The following is a 19,133-nucleotide window of genomic DNA, read 5'->3' as shown; positions in this document are numbered from 1 at the left end:
ACAATTTGTTATATTATTAATTAATTAATTAATATTCTTATAATATTTGATGGCAATTGTGATTATATTTCATCTGAAATATTACAAACTTGTCACGTTTACAATAAATTATTTCAATTCATTTTTCGTGCAAGCACATATTCAGTAGCTATGAATAATCTTGTACAATTTATTATATTATTAATCAATTGATTAATTACATTAATCCTTACACAATATTTTTGATGTGTTCCTATACTAAAAATATTCATTACTATTCCAGGTATTACCCGAGGTGGTCGGAGGTGGACGAGGAGGAGGACCAGGTGGACGAGGAGGAGGACCAGGTGGACGAGGAGGAGGCGGGGTGGGTCGTGGCAGAGGACCTCTCCTCTCCTCAGAGGAGGGGAGGAGGCGGGGTGGGTCGTGGGAGAGGACCTCTCCTCTCCTCAGAGGAGGGGAGGGGGAGGGGCAGGGAAGGGGAAGAGGTGGGCGGGGAGGGGTAAGGGAAGGGAAGGGGAGGGGGAGGGGGAGGGGAAGGAGGAGGGGACGGGGAGGGAGATGGGGACGGGGAGGGGGAGGGGGAGGGAGGGGGAGGGGGGAGGGGGGAGGGGGAGGGCGGGAGGGTGGGAGGGCGGGAGGGCGGGAGGGCGGGAGGGAGGGTGGGCGGGCGGGGGGGGGGGAGGGAGAGAGTGGAGGACGGATGTCGATGCGAGCCTGTTAGAGTTAATAGAGCAGTACACCCCCCCCCCCCCCCCCCCCCCCTCTCGCGCCCTCCCTCCCGCCCACCCTCCCTCCCTCCCGCCCCGCCCGCCCACCCTCCCTCCCTCCCTCCCTCCCGCCCCCGCCCCGCCGCCCTCCCCGCCCCTTCCCTTCCCTTCCCTTCCCTTCCCTTCCCTTCCCTTCCCTTCCCTTCCCTTCCCTTCCCTTCCCCCTCCCCACCCACCTCTTCCCCTTCCCTGCCCCTCCCCCTCCCCTCCTCTGAGGAGAGGAGAGGTCCTCTCCCACGACCCACCCCGCCTCCTCCCCTCCTCTGAGGAGAGGAGAGGTCCTCTGCCACGACCCACCCCGCCTCCTCCTCGTCCACCTGGTCCTCCTCCTCGTCCACCTGGTCCTCCTCCTCGTCCACCTCCGACCACCTCGGGTAATACCTGGAATAGTAATGAATATTTTTAGTATAGGAACACATCAAAAATATTGTGTAAGGATTAATGTAATTAATCAATTGATTAATAATATAATAAATTGTACAAGATTATTCATAGCTACTGAATATGTGCTTGCACGAAAAATGAATTGAAATAATTTATTGTAAACGTGACAAGTTTGTAATATTTCAGATGAAATATAATCACAATTGCCATCAAATATTATAAGAATATTAATTAATTAATTAATAATATAACAAATTGTATAAGATTATTCATAGCCACTGAATATGTGCTTGCACGAAAAATGAATTGAAATAATTTATTGTAAACGTGACAAGTTTGTAATATTTCAGATGAAATATAATTACAATTGCCGTGAAATGTTATAAGAATATTAATTAATTAATTGATAATATAATAAATTGTATAAGATTATTCATAGCTACTGAATATGTGCTTGCACGAAAAATGAATTGAAATAATTTATTGTAAACGTGACAAGTTTGTAATATTTCAGATGAAATATAATTACAATTGCCGTGAAATATTATAAGAATATTCATTAATTAATTGATAATATAATAAATTGTATAAGATTATTCATAGCTACTGAATATGTGCTTGCACGAAAAATGAATTGAAATAATTTATTGTAAACATGACCAGTTTGAAATATTTCAAATAAAATATAATTACAATTGCCATGAAATATTATAAAAGTGTTTTACTCACCGAGCACAAATCCTCGTCCTCCTTGTCCTCCTCCTCGTCCACCGCCGACCATCTTCAACCACCCCCAACGACCACCGCCAACCACCTCGAGTTATACCTCGAATACTAATAAATATTTTCAGCATGAGAACAAATCAAAAATAATGTGTAAGGTTTGATATAATTTTTTTATCGATATAATCTACTAGAAAGATTATGAGAAGATTATAAAGTTATAGAAATTTTATTAGCGGACTGACAGCTACCGAATTTGGGGTTGCGCGAAAAACGAATTGAAATAATTTATTGTAAACATGAACCAGGAACCACGGAGCGCTTATCCTGGAAGTCGAGAAATTTTATTAGCGGACTGACAGCTACCGAATTTGGGGTTGCGCGAAAAACGAATTGAAATAATTTATTGCAAACATGAACCAGGAACCACGGAGCGCTTATCCTGGAAGTCGAGAAATTTTATTAGCGGACTGACAGCTACCGAATTTGGGGTTGCGCGAAAAACGAATTGAAATAATTTATTGTAAACATGAACCAGGAACCACGGAGCGCTTATCCTGGAAGTCGAGAAATTTTATTAGCGGACTGACAGCTACCGAATTTGGGGTTGCGCGAAAAACGAATTGAAATAATTTATTGTAAACATGAACCAGGAACCACGGAGCGCTTATCCTGGAAGTCGAGAAATTTTATTAGCGGACTGACAGCTACCGAATTTGGGGTTGCGCGAAAAACGAATTGAAATAATTTATTGTAAACATGAACCAGGAACCACGGAGCGCTTATCCTGGAAGTCGAGTTTCACCGCGTAGCGGACCCGAAGCGCAAGATCCGGGAGGTTGAGAACCTGGTACTCGAAATACGTAGCGGACCCGAAGCGCGGGATCCGGGAGGTTGAGAACCCGGTACTCGAAGTTTGCGGAGCGCGACTCTCATCCGTCCGCTCTACTGCGCGGTTCGTTCCAGACTGAGGAATTCGGCTAGCTGATTTTGAATTGGTGACGTCACTTTCTGAACGTCCGACATCCAAACTATGGTTTCGAACTTTGATACTATGTATGATGATGTATGATGTACGATGTATGATGTACGATGTATGATGTACGATGTATGATGTATGATGTATGGTGTATGATGTATGGTGTACGATGTATGATGATATGATCTGATGTATAATGCTTTTAGTTTTCACGTTTCATACAAGAAATACACACTTCATCTCTCCTGCCGATTCCAGACTCAAGCGGCCAGGCCCTTCGATGGTCAGCCGTTGACTGAGGATATATTCTTCAGTGAACGGCTCGGCTAATAACGCTGCCGTTCTGCGACAGTTGGATGATGAAAAATTTCGCTCGTGTCTTTCAAATGTGTGTTGAAATACACTCGAAGTGTTAAGAAGCTTCGTTCTTTCTCTCCCTATCAACTTTTTAGGTCTTTAAATCACTACGCAGCGTTAAATACTGTCTCATATACGAAGCATCCGTTTCATCTCGTTCAAAATTAACGCATTCGTGATGTATTACAGTTACTCTGAATTTTTTTCCATCCGAATACTTTTCGAAAAACAATTCTGCTCCTCCACCCAACGCAGATACTTCACTTGCGACCAGCTAAAACAACGTTTCGATTCTATGCCTATGAAAATTCGAGATCGAGAGAGCAAATGAAAAGTTGTTGGAATAATTATGAATACTAATGTCATGGAATACATCGAGCGCGCGTCGAATAGAATCCCATTTCGAAATGAATAATTCTTCTCTTTTCATATCATAGCTAATCTGGTAATATAGGTAAATAGGATGGTTGGAGGTGTTCGGAAATGGTAGGACATTTCAAAAGTTAAAGTCGACGATGATCCGGTGCATCAAGTTTGTCGTTACAGATTTTCTTTTCCCATGAGGCATAGAGTATTCAACAACGATAATGCAGTCCTTAAAATTCATCATTCATCTCTGACTGGAAAGCTAATTCGCAAGGCGTGGTATTCTATTCTATTTGCATTATTAGAAAAATACCCGTACTCTACATACACTGTTTCTAATCTTTTGCTACATTTGGTTTAATCCCCATGCTTCCACAGCACGATTAGTCGGAAATGTTTTTGATTATCCATAATAAAATAAAAGAAGTAACAAAGCTTAAATTTATTGTTAAAGCTCTAATGAATACATCAAACTGCGGTCGAATCAATTCATTTATTATTTGCACATGATCTCTGTATATTTGATAAATTATTCCTAAATACATTGAAACATATGTATTTATAATGAAATATCATGCAATGGGCTGTGTAAACTATAAACTATAATTTCTATCGAATAACTGCTTTTATGTCAACAGGGCTTTGAGACTCAGTTCAGTTCGTCCTCTTCCTCGTCCACCTCCGACCTCCAACAATCGCCAACCACCTCGAACAACCACCGATAACCACCTCGGGTTGTACCTGGAATAGCAATAAATATTTTCAGTATCAGAACACATCAAAAATATTACGTGAGGATTAATATTTGAGAAGTGCTGGAATAAATTTTTTCTGGCACTATTCGGACGCAATTTTGCGAGACAAATCGATTAGGCGCAGTCCTGATGCGCTGCGAGCAGCGGATGAAAAGTTACAGCCAAAAAATGAGAACCAGTGTTTTCGACATATTTCAGCAGGTGCTTTTTCCTTCATATTTTCTCTCCCGTTGATCCGACGCTATGTTTGCTGCGTTTTCTGAGTTCCTGGGGGTCCGCTCAATCAGGAAAGGGTCAAACTACTCGAATCGGAGACTAAAAGTTTTTTGCTCAAAAAAAAAGCAAGGCTAACCCCTTTGTATTTTTGGCGAAAATTTTCGCGATTTTGAAAAGTGCTGGAATAAATTCTTTCATGCACTATTTCGACGTAATTTTGCCAGAGGAATCGATTGGGCGCAGTCCCAATGCGCTGCGAGCAACATATCAGGAGTTAGAGCCAAAAAACCAGAACCTGTGTTTTTGATATTTTCCAGATGGTTTTCTTTCCTCCGACTCTCTTAGCTGTTGGTCCCACGCTCTTTTCGCTACGTTTTTTGCGTTTCCGGGGATCCAAATAGGTAGATACGAAAGGGTCATACACATTGAATCTGAGATTAATGATTCTTTACTAAAAAAAAATCAGGCTCACACCTTTGAGTTTTAAGTGAAAATTTAATTAATTTTGAAAATTGCAGGAATCAATACTTTGATGTACTATATCGACATAATTCGGTGAGACGATTCAATAGTACGCAGTTTGAATACGCTGCGAGCAAAGGATCAAAAGTTAGAACCGATAGAGGACATATATTTTACGATTTTTCTAGTATTTCTTTAGCTATTGTTCCCGCGATGTCTTCTATACATGTTTTGGTTCTGATCGGGCCAATAAATTCCTCGCTCCAAAATTTCAGAAAAACGTATGGCTAACGCTTTTAATTATCGACCTAATTTCACGTAAGAAAACCGAGCTTCCGCCGTCAAGTGCCATCGCCACTCATAGCGACATTATTCAAGCCCAACAATGTCAAAATACTGTATCTAAATGTAGTCAACTAATATCATCGCAGCCAGTGGAAATTCAACATTCGAGTGGAACACTGTACTGTACTTACTAAAGCCAATTTTGCGGTTTTTTGCCAGAACTAGAAAGTAAGCAAACGACTTTTTTATCCTAAACAACAACAATTTCTCATGTTTAATCATCATTATATCACTGTACACGTCAAAGATGTATATAAAGGAATCTATAATTTTTCCTCGGTTGAACGATCGACTAAAATGTATTATAACCGATATATGAAACTGTTATTGATGTATCAGTATTACTCATTATGCTTTAGACTGGCTATATCCATAATAACCAAACTATAGCATACAATGAACTCAGAAAAATAATTATTTATATATACATATCGGATATTCTCTGTACAATATTTAACTTACTATGGAAGCTTGGCTTCGTCATTTATCATTTTTATATTGTCCAATTGTCATATACGTATATGTATGTATAATCTTGTATGTGACCTGCGCAGTATATTTTTTTCTGTTTTTTTTTTTTTTTTTAATCACATAATTATTGATAACGATAATAGTGACATAGTTGTAACGATCTGCGCTTGCCGAAAAAATATTAATATGCGATGTAACGGTTATAAGAGCTTATATTCTATTATTTAAATTTATATTTTAATATATGTATATGTCTATATATTAATTATATAAATATTACAACACTTGTCGTTTTCTTCTTCTTAAAACCTTAGAAAAATGTGTATTGAGTTTCTCTAAATATTTTTTCTCTCCATCGTTATGTTTCGTTTTTCCAGTTTTGTATTCGCTACTCAGATGTATAATGTCATCGTTTTAGGACCCGCCCGTATCGATGATCTTACAGTAAGTACAGCGATGCATATATCTACGTAGATTTAGGTGTAGTAAGAATAGTCTAATGCAAAAAGTTTACCTTATTCAATAACTGCTATTTACACGATGAATTAGTGCCGTTTCTGTCACAGACAGAAGAATAATTATTTAATTATGTAACTGTCCGATTGATCAGCAATAAAACGTGTTCATATAGTTGAATCAATTTTTCTCCTCTTCCCGCATAGTGGTTTTATAATAGCTTAGGTTTCGACATTTTCTTTCGACCGTATGTTTGCCGGCAAGGAATGAAGCAAAGAAAAAGTAACAAAAAAAAAACTGACCTTATTTAATTTTTTCAGCACCGTGTTAAACAGATATTATTTTGATCTAATCATATCTATAGGATGACCGACATTAGATAGTCGTATTGTAATAATATTCGTTAAAAAGCGCAACGATTGCATGTATCGATAATATGTTACGTTTAATTCAACGCATTCGTGTACTGGCTATTAATTACTTTACAAGTGCAGTGTTTCGATCAGGCAGTTTTTTTTTTTTTGTAGTTAGAATATTACGCAGCTAAATTTTTTCAATAGGCACCCCGTAAAATATGATACACACGCAGACATACTTTTACAGCTACTATAGTTTTCCATACAACGAGAAGAAAAAATGCGCGTAAAGGTGAGAGCGGTATATTAATATATATGTTTAAATATACACCGATCGATGACAAGGCGGCTAGGAAATAACGAATAAATGAATGAAAAAAGAAAGCTTTTCTCAAAATATGCCTGCACGCCGAAAAAGGAAGCGTCAAAATTAAGCCTTCAGTCTTTTCAATGAATCGAAAGATCCAATATACATACGTTTATACACACTAATTTTTAATATCGTTATGAAATATTTCAATGAGACTTCAATCACTCTATACCTACATTTTAATATAACTTTACTATGTAACTGGCAACATTCTATCGATCAGCAGGCTCTTCACAATTTGTTATAAATATAAGCAGTAACTGTTTTACATGTATGCAATAGACGGAAATTAAGGTTTTTCTTTCACTAAGGACGTTCTAAAGCTAATTTATAATCCCCACCTTGACTGTCAATAAATCACTAACAAGCATATAGTGCGATATGATTCTATTTTAATATGCATTATTGCGTATACTGGACTCTTATTGAGATTCGATATATTACTTACGTATAAATATGTATATGTATCCTATGTCGAATCTGTTGGTAATCGAAAATTATTAATTATCGGCGTTAAAATCGCCTGTATTGCAATCGTATTATAGCCTACAATGAATATATATACCTATGTCAGGATGTAAATTTCGCTCCAAATTTTCGATCGATTTTCGATTATCGTTACATTATATTGATACATCATGTACACATCGTTGTAGACAATGGTTAAACTATTATATTTATACGTGCATAACGGTGATCGCGGCAAATATAACAATTTAAATATAATCCTCCAATTAAATATTAACTAAGCCGAGATGATCGAATTGAATTCGTTGATTTTGTCTTGTTCAACTCACGTCTCAAGTTTTAATACCGTAAAAACAACATTAAATATATACAGATCGCAATTAAAAAGTATATCAGTCAGTTATCCTGCTTTTACTTCACTTATTCTCTTTCACTGGTTGAGTCCGTTCACGTCGCTCGAATTGTATTTTTCCCCACATCAAGTTCATCCATATCTGGAGGTAGGAATTGGCGCAGTTTCGAAACCCTCGAACCGCAACCGACTCGATCGCTTTACTGCAGATTTATCACACTCAACGAACTCCGAGCCTCAATGCATCGCACATTCGCCGATTTCAATCTGCACCGATCTACAAGTCGATGTACGGAACGAAGGTTGGCCTGGCTCAGGATGGCTGGTTGTGCGGTCTCGTCCCCTTTTTGCTGCTGCCGAAGGTGAACCAAGTCCCGACTTTTCGTCCCAAGGAGTTCGTTCCCGTCCCCTGCTGGCCAGGAAGCATCGCAACTTCGTACGCCGAATTCCGCTTGTAAGTTTTATCTGTGTGATTGATTTACGATTAGTTGATTTTTAATGAAGAGTCTAGGATTCCATAATTGTGTGACGGTAAAATGAGAACAGAAAATGGATTGAATCGTGGTATGAAATGTGAATTTAATTGAGATAAAAAAGATCCATTCTAAATATTGAACGATTAGGAACTGCGAGTCCGAACAATCCATCTCCGTTTGTAACTAATTATCAGTTTGGAAGCAGGTCGGATTGTAATTCGGATTTTGATGCTTCGTTTCGTTTGAGATATGGTTTTGTACCAATAGCTTGAAGTCAATTTTTAGTAACTTTGGTACGTCTCTTGATAAAGCACAGGTTCATCCATTATACTGGATAGTGTTCCGGTATTCGACATTTTTGTGATTTGCTACAGGGCAATTGAAGAACCAATTCACTGTAGGTGCATTTACCAAAAAATTGATAGCCGTAATTCGTGAAAATCGGTCGAACGACATTAAAGAAAATGACGCATCATCCAACTACTATCTTTCAGTTTGTATTTGTGGGTTTCTATCTTTGTTAACGTCAAGAAGATATCGTAATCCTCAATCCAAATTGATTCAAGCAAGTCACTGGCTTAAAACCTCTGTTGTATAATTTTGATGTCGTTTTGACACTTTTTCGTATAGAATACTTGTAATTCATTTCACACGAGTTGGTAGTATTTCACTTACTGCTTGGCTTGCTCGGTGGTCGGCACCTTTCCCTAGTGGCAGCGATTTTGGCGAGTTGCCTAGCCGCGGGTGGAAAATCGAGACCGTCGGTTCGATCCTGTTGGACGAGGCGTCGCTCCTCCGCCATAGCAGCGAGCCACTGTCTCTTCTCATCGGCAGTTCGACAACAGAAGAGAAGCCACTTGTCGCGAACGCAGCTGTACACTTTCAGGCAGTGTCTCACGGTCACCCCGAGTTGCGGATCTATCAGTTCGGAACATTAGAATTAGTGACTGTGCACCATTTAGTCCGTAATCGGTCAAAGCTTCAATGTTAAGCCTTGAAATGAAAGGAAGAAAAGCTCTGCAGCTACTGTCCTAATTTGGAAGCCATTCCGTGACTCCAAAACGAATGGCTTCTTTACAAAATGGATTTACACAACACGATTTCTGACTTTTCAGTCACATCGAAGGTGTAAGTGTGTGATTTTGGCTTTTTTGGCGAACAAGCCCTGCACCGAGCCTCGAACTCACCTTTGCCATCTGGAACGTCGATCACTTCGCTGGTATCTAGGTAAATCCGACCCTTGTAGACGTAGGTGTTACGTTTTAATATATCCTTCTTGCAGTAGACGAGCTGATGATCGAAGAGGAAAAGAGTTATGTTGTTGGTCCACATACCACTGGTAACTCTAATAACTTCACCCTGATGAATGAGCTGGGAGGACACCTCGATGAGGTCCTCATGCTGCAATTACATAACGAGAGAACGAAATTAGTTATTGTGAAAAGGCTATGTTCCATGCAGAAATGCGTAAGAGATGACATCGTCACTCGCCTCCCATCCCTCGACCCTCTGCTGCCAGGCGGCAAGTTTTTCGAGACTTTCCATTCGTCGTTTTCTCTCGTTTATCAAAACCGCGACTCCCCTCATCGCCTCGAGAGCCTCTTTTATCTTCTCGAAGTCCGGGTGATCAGCCTTCGTGTATTTCAACAGCTCAGCGAGCTGCAACGGGTACTTGCAAATCCTCTGAACTGGCGTCAGCAGGTAACCGTCCAGCGGTATCTCGATGAGTCCCCTCATCAGCCGACAACCCTCGAAGAATTTGCTGTAACGATTGTGCTGATAGAGCTCCTGCAGCGTCGCCATTGCCATCGGATGGCTGTTGCAGTACTCGGAGTACATTCTGAACCCGGATCTCTGTAATGCGGAAAAAACACGAGGCGTCACCTAATCTCTCGCATCCGAAATCGACGTGTCGTTATCAGTACACAAGCTCACTCACGTGGTTCAAGAAGCACTCTCCTACACAACTTTTGTGCGGAGCATTCCAGTCTATGACGGACTCGAGTTCTTTGAGAAAATCCGACTGGAAGTCGAGCAGCTCTTCGATGTTTATGAAAATCGCCTCAATCTGGTCCTCGGTGAACATGTCACTCCGCCTTCTGCACTCGGCTACGTAACCCTCGGCAACGTCTCGCAAAATCTTCACAAAGTCTCGCTCGGTTTGCACCAGTTCTCGTACAACGCTCGACCTCACCTGCTCGTTCGAAAGCAACGAAACGCTAGTCCGCCTCCTGAGCTGGGAATTCATCGACACGCCCGAAGCCATCGCCGCCAGGCAATCCTCAACTGTGTCTTCTTGGCTGACCCGCAGCTGAAAATGGAATTTGATGATCAGCTCAAGGGCGTCGGACATGAGATGGATTAAATGCGAGGTGGTAACCATTTTTGAAGTTGGGTTTACGTCTTACTTTACGACTTCATAACTTCAAAGTGACTTCAAGTGCCTTAAAACGACTTTACAGGACTTTTTTTTACCGTTTGCACCTGATTTCAAGAGTGCGATTACCTCCTTCATTTAGTGTTTCAACGGGCTAATCGACGGTTTACTTACCCTGACGAATGCAGCCGGAAACCAGCCGTGTTCGTTTCTACAGCTTCCCCACCACCAGTCCCTGTCAATTGTGTCCAGAACGTCGATCACGTCCCCGGCTCTGAAGGCAAGCTCTTCTGGCTCCATAGCGACGTGATCCCAAACCGCTTCGGCCAGGATAGCGACGTCCTCTTCCATCGTTTGCTCGAAGGATGACTTCTTCCTGTCGGACAGTGACGCGACCGAGGATTCCGAGTCCGACATCATCTCGTCATCTGACGTACCGCCTCCACATCTGGCGTCCTGCTCATCCTCCGACAACACGTTTCCACCGGGCAGCCTCGCACCTGCAGCATTAAGGATCTCGGTACAGCCCTGGCGAACCATGATATAATCGCAAAATGGACAATAACCGAACTTGTTTTGAGGGCAATCTTGAAATCCAATCTTTCTCTTCATGTCCATTTGCTTATTCAATGAATGTGGTACCATATTTCAATCAACCATTCAATTATTCATTATTTTAAACCGCTATAATTGTATTTTGCTTAAATTATTATTGAACCACATTTCCCCGCGAAATAGTCTCAGGGTTCAGAGAATCACCGCTTGGCAGCGATAATAAATGTTGATTTTATTTTAAAAGTTTTCCTCTTGCCGGATTTTCACTTCGAATCTATCTAATGTAACAGAATCTCTCTGTTTTTATATTATCACAGTTTGCCAGCAACGATCAGCTGTTTACCCAGAACGACGCCATATTAGTTTAGTTGTGCTCATACTCTAGATATCCACATACCTTGAGACGGATCATAAAGATATGTTAAACGATTTTCGATACTTGTGTAAGGTTTTCGAGGATGTTTTTTCACTGAGAAAGTATTTCGTGCTCACCTGCAGTTTTGGCGCGCATCAACGGCGAGAGTTGGTTTATGCCAAGTGGTTGACTGAGGGAGCGTCTTAAATTTGTCCTGGTATTCCTCCCTTTCGAGTTACTAGCATGAAATTTGAAAAATGAAATCATTCGATAACGGTGGGGGCTTCAAGTTTCTGGACATGGAATTACGCGCCATGGTTGTACAATGTAATGTATAATATAATTTAATAACTAGTCAAACTCGACATATGTATATACACACTATTGATATACCATTCAACAACAAATTAACTTACATAACGTGTAACATCGCTACAGATAAATTATGACAAATCATTACTCAATGTCTCGTGTTTTTTTCTTTCGTTATTGTGTTTTTTTTATCTTGTATAGGACGAACAAAAGCAAATACAAATTAGATACCCTTGTATTTCCACCTACCACTATTGTCCCTCGATTTACTGGAAAAGTTTGAACAAAAACAAAAAATTTATATTTACATCTATGAGTAAAATGTATACCTAAACGGTACCCGGGCGTTATTTATCAAAGAAGAACGGAATGTTTCTTTTATATACGATGCATGAGCAATCGTTTCAACTAAAGTTTCGTAACTGTTGGGTTTTCCATTTACTTTTTACTTGTGTCAAAACATATTAACTGGGAATATTCTGAGCATTAAAACAGTAATAAATCCAAATCCGTATCCAATGATTATTCTTACCTTCCACTCTGAATATGTAGAAATGATATTACATAGTATATCTGGACATTTTATAAAAATGGTCAATCGTAAAATTGCTACCTATATTTTGCATAGTAGCGAATTAAGATACATTTGTGTCGGCGAAAAGTGGGGGGGCTTATGAGAACTGGAAAAGATCCGATTCTTCGATGAAATTATTTTTCACCGCCCGAGTATACCTACACACCAGACGCGAACCAATCTGTGCTCGTATAAATAAACTAACGGTGCATTATACGTACTTAATTAAGTTTGGAAAACAAAAATGTGACAAAAATTGAAGAACTGTGTAGAATTTGAAAAAAAAAAATTGCTGTCGATAAGATTTTGCGCCGATTTGGCGATCACTCACCTTCTGAGCGTAACTATGTCATTGGAGGAATGCCTCGGACTCAACCTCGGGGGACGCGTCTTGATGGGCGAAGGGGTCGACAACATTCTGCGATAATTGTGAGCGTGGCTGTATCCCGACCTCGTGTCCCACTGTAAGAGTCTCTGACCCCCAAGATCACTGTTCGTTCTGCGAACGTGGTGATTGCGGCTTGTCCTGCTCTGAAGATCGGCCTGAAGCAGAACAGTAGTAGTGTTAAAAGCGATCGAATATTTCGCACAGCCGATAGGTGGATCGAAAATTTCCAATTTCTCGCCATTTCCTTTGAATTTCGTTGGGCATTCGCGGAACTGTAATGACCGTTTCCTGAAACAACGGATGACACCGCAAAACGATGGTAGGAAATAACGGTGACCGTAGCTGTTCCCTTTAATTTGCGTCACGTCTGAGGTGACCTACCACGTTATATTGCACGGTCATGGGACGTGTTCTATTTGTTTATTATAATTTTTTTTTTTTTGAATGATTTGTTGCTTCTTGTTTTCACCTGGATGACATCGAGCGATCGGCTGTTCCTACGCACGCTGAATCTGGACAATTCACGGTTCTCGATAAAGCACCCGCACATTTTGGCGAACATTTCGAATCTGCTTCGGTCATTCGGAAATCACGCTAGAAATCGGTAAATCCGACATTTCCGACATCGATAATCGGGGAAATCGCGGGTCGAGAACACAGCGAATGACACAAGGCACTTGCGGGGTTTGACGGTTGGTATGTATAATAATGCAACAGACCAGTTCACAGCCGCTGCTTAGTCAACCTCGCGATATCAACTGAACAAAAGTGTCTCGTTTCCTTTCCACGCATCCTGGCAGTCTGGAGACCCGTTGATACTCGATACGTCGTAAGCATTATAGGCGCTGTGTATACGTACAAGCAGATATACCTACGTCACATCTATACTGCTTCGACTTTAACCTGCGTTGGGATAAACGCTCTGTGATTGTACGTGTGACAAATAATGTAACTGAGAATTAACAAACTGGCCGAAAATCGCACGCGAGAATTTTAGTTCGGTCAGAAATCCAATTGTACGTTCCGAACAAAGATGCGGGAAAGAATGGGGTGAAAAAAATGTCTATATTTACGTTCTTGAACATTGAAAATAACGAATTGCCCATTTTCATTATTATAAACTCAAGAATCTTTGAATGGTATTTATCGCATACAATTACCGTGCCAAATTTCGTCTGAAAAATTGTTCATCCCAAGGAAGAATAATATTGTACAATCCATTAGTCTGAACTTTTGACCGTTGAAATCGGACAAACAATTGACCGGGTAATTTTACTGATAATTGCTATCATTTTCGTTATTTCAGCTATCACTTCATGACGCGATTTCGTTGAACCAATGTATCAGTTTTAGCGGAAACGAGTAAATTTATCATTCGGAAGAATCATTCTTTGGGTGATCCTATCATAATATTTTTATTCCCTTTTTGTAACTCAGCAAGAATCATGAAACCATTGCTCTCTGCAGTATCGCAACGGCATCCGTTTCATCAAAGGATATGACGGCATTGCGGCGTGTACGATTCTCCCAGCTTCGTTCGTTCCAGCGTTTTTACAAATGTGTAGTACGATTACCCGATAGTGTAAACATTTCCGGAATAACAATAATAATTGTGGTGATAATAAGTAAACGCCGAGTACTATTAATGTCTATGCTAAAGAAATGAATGACACCCGAAAAAATTTATTAGTAAGGTGAGTATAGACCCAATTATTGAATCTTTTATTTTCCAAAATTACAAATTGACGGCACAAATTGTGAATTTCTCGATGACTAAAACCAATTGCTAAAGGGTTGGACGGTACAAATTTATTTTTTGGTCATCTTAGAATTAAGGATCAAACAGATACAACCAAAAAAGATCAATAACTGGGACACTTACTTCTGGTAGTTCTTCTGCTTTCTGTCTGTATTATAGAACCCGGATTTTTTTTTTTTTTACCCGTAGCCGGTACTGTATTTGAACAATTTGAATAGTCGTGAAAATAGTTCCCATTTATATTGCATTCGTCAAATACGAACAGTAACCTGTAATATTGAGATAGTCAGGCTAACCAAAGCAGTAGTAAAAACTACTATCTCGTAATTTCAGGACCTAACATATGTCTGCCGATTAATCGAATAGTCGGTTGTAGTGTCGTACTGTAAGATATTGCAAAATTATTCCTATAAGCATAGTGGAAACAAAAATGTAATTTAAAATAATGAAATGCTGTATACATCGTTAATTGGCATCAAACAAGGAAGAGATTGAATTTACTTTCCGCGCACAAAACTGTTTTACCGTATGAGAATTGCAACAATTGCAGTGATCATCACAGAAAAATAGTTTCAGGCAATGCGACGATGCAGTAAATTTGTATCTACCTTAAACTTTTCGATTAGTATCTGGTTGATGAGCTCGGACTGGGGCCGCGATTTGTCGGTAACTCGCCTTCGGAGGGCAGGTGGACTGTCCATCTCGTCGGGTGCGTCGGTGTCGTGTGACTCGGAACTGTCGCCAGCCCCCGTCACCCCACCTCCGCTGCCCCCACCGCCCCCAGTCAACGTTCCACCAGACGCCATCTTACACAAAGTGGAAAATGTATCTCTTGCTTTTGGCATTGTGTCGAGGGAGTTTTCTGTGAAACTCACCGCTCAACGCCGGTATATAGGCAACCGGAGTTAATCTTGAACATACAGCGATGCGAAATGTATCTTTAGTTGCCAATCTGTTGGCGTGCCACGGTGAGTTTCACAGAAAACTCTCACGGTTGATTGCACCTACCCTCGGTTATTTCATTACATATTATTGAGAAAAATGAATCAAGTCAAGATTCTTTTCCTTTTTTCAACCCGGTTTTTTTATTTCTACACATTTTAGTGATTGCAACTTTAATTCTTACCTCGATTTGTATGCCGCTGTCACCGCTATTGCACTTCGCGTTTCGCGCGGCTTTGCTGCTTTTCTTTCGTTCCTTGCTCGTCCTCCATACCAGGGGACCAAACCTTAGGGAAACAGGAAAACCGGTTCTGTCAGAATGTCGAAGCAGGTTACTTAACTCAGTATTGCGAAAATATTTCAACATGTTTTCAGAGAAATTTATCCATGCGCGAATAAACGAATATTTGCTCTTTACTTCCTCTCTCTGTGAGTTGATAAATTTCTATATATATTGATAATTGTAAAAAATGGGACATACGGAATTAACAATTTCAACGTCGGGTAAATTCGCCTGTACCTATACAATTCGTGGTACATATTTTAGTACAAATTTTATCGATCGCGATTTGTCGCATGATCAACGATTAGAGAAATGAGTGAGTAGTCAGCCAATCGTGAACAATGGGACTAAAACCCAACAGATTAAAAATGATGCCTGATTGTCGGTAAAAAATCACGCGTATACGTAAAAGAAAGTGTTCCTATTTAAAAAACACAGTCAACATCAGTGCTCACTTACCGGAACTTCTGGTCATTCATCGGATCTTCCTTGTGCTGCATCGTTATCTGGGTCTGCTGTTGGGGGGCGGGAGGCGGGGGTGGTTCCCTGTCATCATCCTCGTCTAGGGGGAGAGCGTTCAACTCTTCCGAGAGACCGTCGCCCCCTTCGGAGCTCTCCTTGCTGCCCTTCTTATGGAATCTCAGAGAAAAGCTCTTCCGGAATTTCTTGAGGACGCTCTCCTGGTTCTGGGCAGCGTGTCGCTGTTGCTGAGTCTGAGAGCCGCCCCCCAAAATCGGCCCCGTATTCCCGGGGGTTCCCGTATCCTGGAGCCGGACGTGGGTCACCAGAGGTATCGTCGCCTCCACTATCGGATGCTCGGTCGAGCTTTGCACCACACCTGCGTCCCCCTCTTCGGCCGACCACTGAGGCCTGAAATCCGAGACGTTCTTTTTCTTTACCACGGAAACAGCTGCGTGTTGTTATTTTGCTGTCGACGATTTTCGATCGTCAATTTCATAGTCTGTATTTTGCGATTTCAGTCGCACAAGATCGTTCTATAGTATACAAAAAATATAAATCACACTAACCCAATTAAACAACAATTATACAGTGGGATTTTTCTGTGAAACACAACCAAAGCTGCACTTCTTACTGCTTATAAATATTCAAAAAGGTAGTTTTGGCCGCCTGGATGGGGATTTTCACGAAAAACTCACGGCATGAATATACTTATATTATAATCGAATTCCACTTCTCTTTTGGTTCTCCGACGACTGTCGGTATTTTCGGGAAAATATATAAGAAATCAAAATACTTTTAGTTCACTTTCGTATTATTGCTGATAGTGAAAAAATCTTCAAGTATGGATAACTGCTCAAGGAAGAAAAAAAAGACACGAAAGATAACATATACCGAATATAATCATTGTGTAATAATTGACCTGTATTCTATTTAACTGCGGCAGATTATACTTTCGTATATTATACGATTTCTGGCCAGAAGCCGCAGCTGTGAAGAACCATAAACGGCGCGATTTCTGAAATTGTTTGAAAGCCGAAACGCCTTTGTCGTTGGTTTAATAGCCACCAACGGTGTTATCAATGACCGCACGGCCATACGCGAACCGTACATATGTGATAATGAAAAATTCCTAGAGATGTCCGAGAAACTTGAACAGTGTCTTTTATATGCTTATCACGTAGTATCCACAGCTGCAGGAATTCACTGTTTTTGACACAAAAAACACTCGCTTGTATACTTACAAGTCTTTTTTTTCTGCAAAATAAAAAAAAAGTAAAATAAATAAAAATGAATTGAATCGTGACCAATTAAGGAAAAAAATGCAAACCGCGAGTGAAGACGAAAGAGAAAATTCGATGACCACAATTTGAGCACGAATGAAACGCTTGTAGCGGCTTTGGAATCCGAACTCGACTGACAAAACCTGCTGTTTCGGTTGCCTGTGTGTCGCAGGAAAACCAACACACATCGAGAACTGAGGAGGAAGCCCCACTTCCGAGAACAGATTTTCAAGGGTCACTATACTTCAGGTATATAGAGTTCCAGGGTCACGGTTTGGGATTCGGCAGTCGGTCTAGTCTCGCATACAGTAGGGCCCTAGCACTTTGAAATTTTTATTTTCAATTTTCATTTCCTTATTTTTCTTGTGTTGTTTAGATGTTCGGGTAGAACTTTCGAATTTTTCGCAACTTCGATACTTGAGAAGATTTACAGAAATTTGGAACTCAAAAACGGAACCGGAATTCTTTACGGTGGAAAAATTCATCTCAACAAAGAATGAATAACATGCAGAAAACAAAAACTTACACACGATCCGACGGAATTGAATTTTTCTTTTCCGAAGAACCGTTTATAAATATAATATAATATATAAATATATCAAATATAAAGAATATTTTCGCAAAATGCATTATCACATTTGCATTTTTCAATTTTCCCGAAATGAGTCTATTTCAATGAAAGATGAATACGGATCACGCATATTTGTACAGCTCTTCTATTATAATCTATTGGTATGACCAACCTAAAATTCTTACTTTTAGTAATGACTATTTTAATTCGACAGAATATAATTTTCAATCGACTATGATGTTGACCTTAAGTGAAGAAGTTCGAGGAAAATTTTTACCATATTTTTAACCTCTCGAAACGTTTCTGTCTCTCTAACTACGGTGACAACCTGATCTCGCTGTAATTTACAACACAGCAATTACCCCTCGTAGTAAATTAACTCACCCGTCCTGTAGATCTCTGTCGAGTAAAGCCGGGGTGCTAGATGCCTTGGCACGTCGTTGGGCCTTATTTAAGGTCGGGGCCCGCCTCCGATCCTTCAGCCCGTGACCACCTGGCTGCTGTTCGTGCAGAGGCTGAAAAGAAGTTGAAAGATGCTTAAAGACAGTTGGAGTAAGATGGATAGAACCTACGTAAATTTTAGCCGAACTTTTACTGTAGTACTCAAAACTTTTTCGGAGGAAAAGGCCGCAAGTAAAGCCGATTACAGATGCGAAGGTTATTTGCAAGTTGAATATGGACAGTAAGTCGAAAGCAGGAAAGTCCATTTTCCCTTCTTTTTCTTTTTTTATCAACGAATTTCAAGCAGACACGGCAATGTGAAATTCTAAACTTTTTATGCAGAAATGAAATTTTTATTGTCAGTAAAGTGTCGCGAACAAAGTATTACCCTACAGTCTGTTTCAATCGATTTTGTTCATGAATAAGTTCGTAGGTATCTGTTCAAATCATGTGAAAAATTGATGTTGCGACGGGAGCAAGAATTGGCATCCCATTTGCGATACGATGATTAACTATCAAAGTATGCGAATCGCTTGCGAAAATGATTAT

General features: G+C 40.3%; 1 protein-coding gene across 4 annotated transcripts in view; it reads right to left on the bottom strand.

Annotated features, from left to right (window-relative positions):
• Positions 1 to 5,856: 5,856 nt before the first annotated feature.
• The window catches only part of RhoGEF3 (Rho guanine nucleotide exchange factor 3), a 33,511-nt gene continuing 20,234 nt past the window's right edge, over positions 5,857 to 19,133 (bottom strand). For 3 of the 4 annotated variants that reach the window (XM_046620543.2, XM_046620546.2, XM_046620547.2), the window contains 12 exons: positions 18,528 to 18,658; positions 16,290 to 16,700; positions 15,732 to 15,834; positions 15,214 to 15,411; positions 12,790 to 13,001; positions 11,710 to 11,810; positions 10,837 to 11,162; positions 10,225 to 10,596; positions 9,777 to 10,139; positions 9,473 to 9,686; positions 8,961 to 9,203; positions 5,857 to 8,274 (listed from right to left, as the gene is read on the bottom strand). In XM_046620543.2, coding sequence (XP_046476499.1) covers positions 8,123 to 8,274; positions 8,961 to 9,203; positions 9,473 to 9,686; positions 9,777 to 10,139; positions 10,225 to 10,596; positions 10,837 to 11,162; positions 11,710 to 11,810; positions 12,790 to 13,001; positions 15,214 to 15,411; positions 15,732 to 15,834; positions 16,290 to 16,700; positions 18,528 to 18,658 — 2,826 coding nt within the window. In that variant the 3' untranslated portion in view covers positions 5,857 to 8,122. The remainder of the gene's footprint in view (positions 8,275 to 8,960; positions 9,204 to 9,472; positions 9,687 to 9,776; positions 10,140 to 10,224; positions 10,597 to 10,836; positions 11,163 to 11,709; positions 11,811 to 12,789; positions 13,002 to 15,213; positions 15,412 to 15,731; positions 15,835 to 16,289; positions 16,701 to 18,527; positions 18,659 to 19,133) is intronic. The other variant, XM_046620545.2, reaches the window with a different exon arrangement.

This window comes from Neodiprion pinetum, chromosome 4 (genome assembly GCF_021155775.2).
Source record: "Neodiprion pinetum isolate iyNeoPine1 chromosome 4, iyNeoPine1.2, whole genome shotgun sequence".
In the NCBI taxonomy this organism is placed as follows: Eukaryota; Metazoa; Arthropoda; class Insecta; order Hymenoptera; family Diprionidae; genus Neodiprion; species Neodiprion pinetum.
This window is presented reverse-complemented; position numbering and strand designations above follow the sequence as displayed.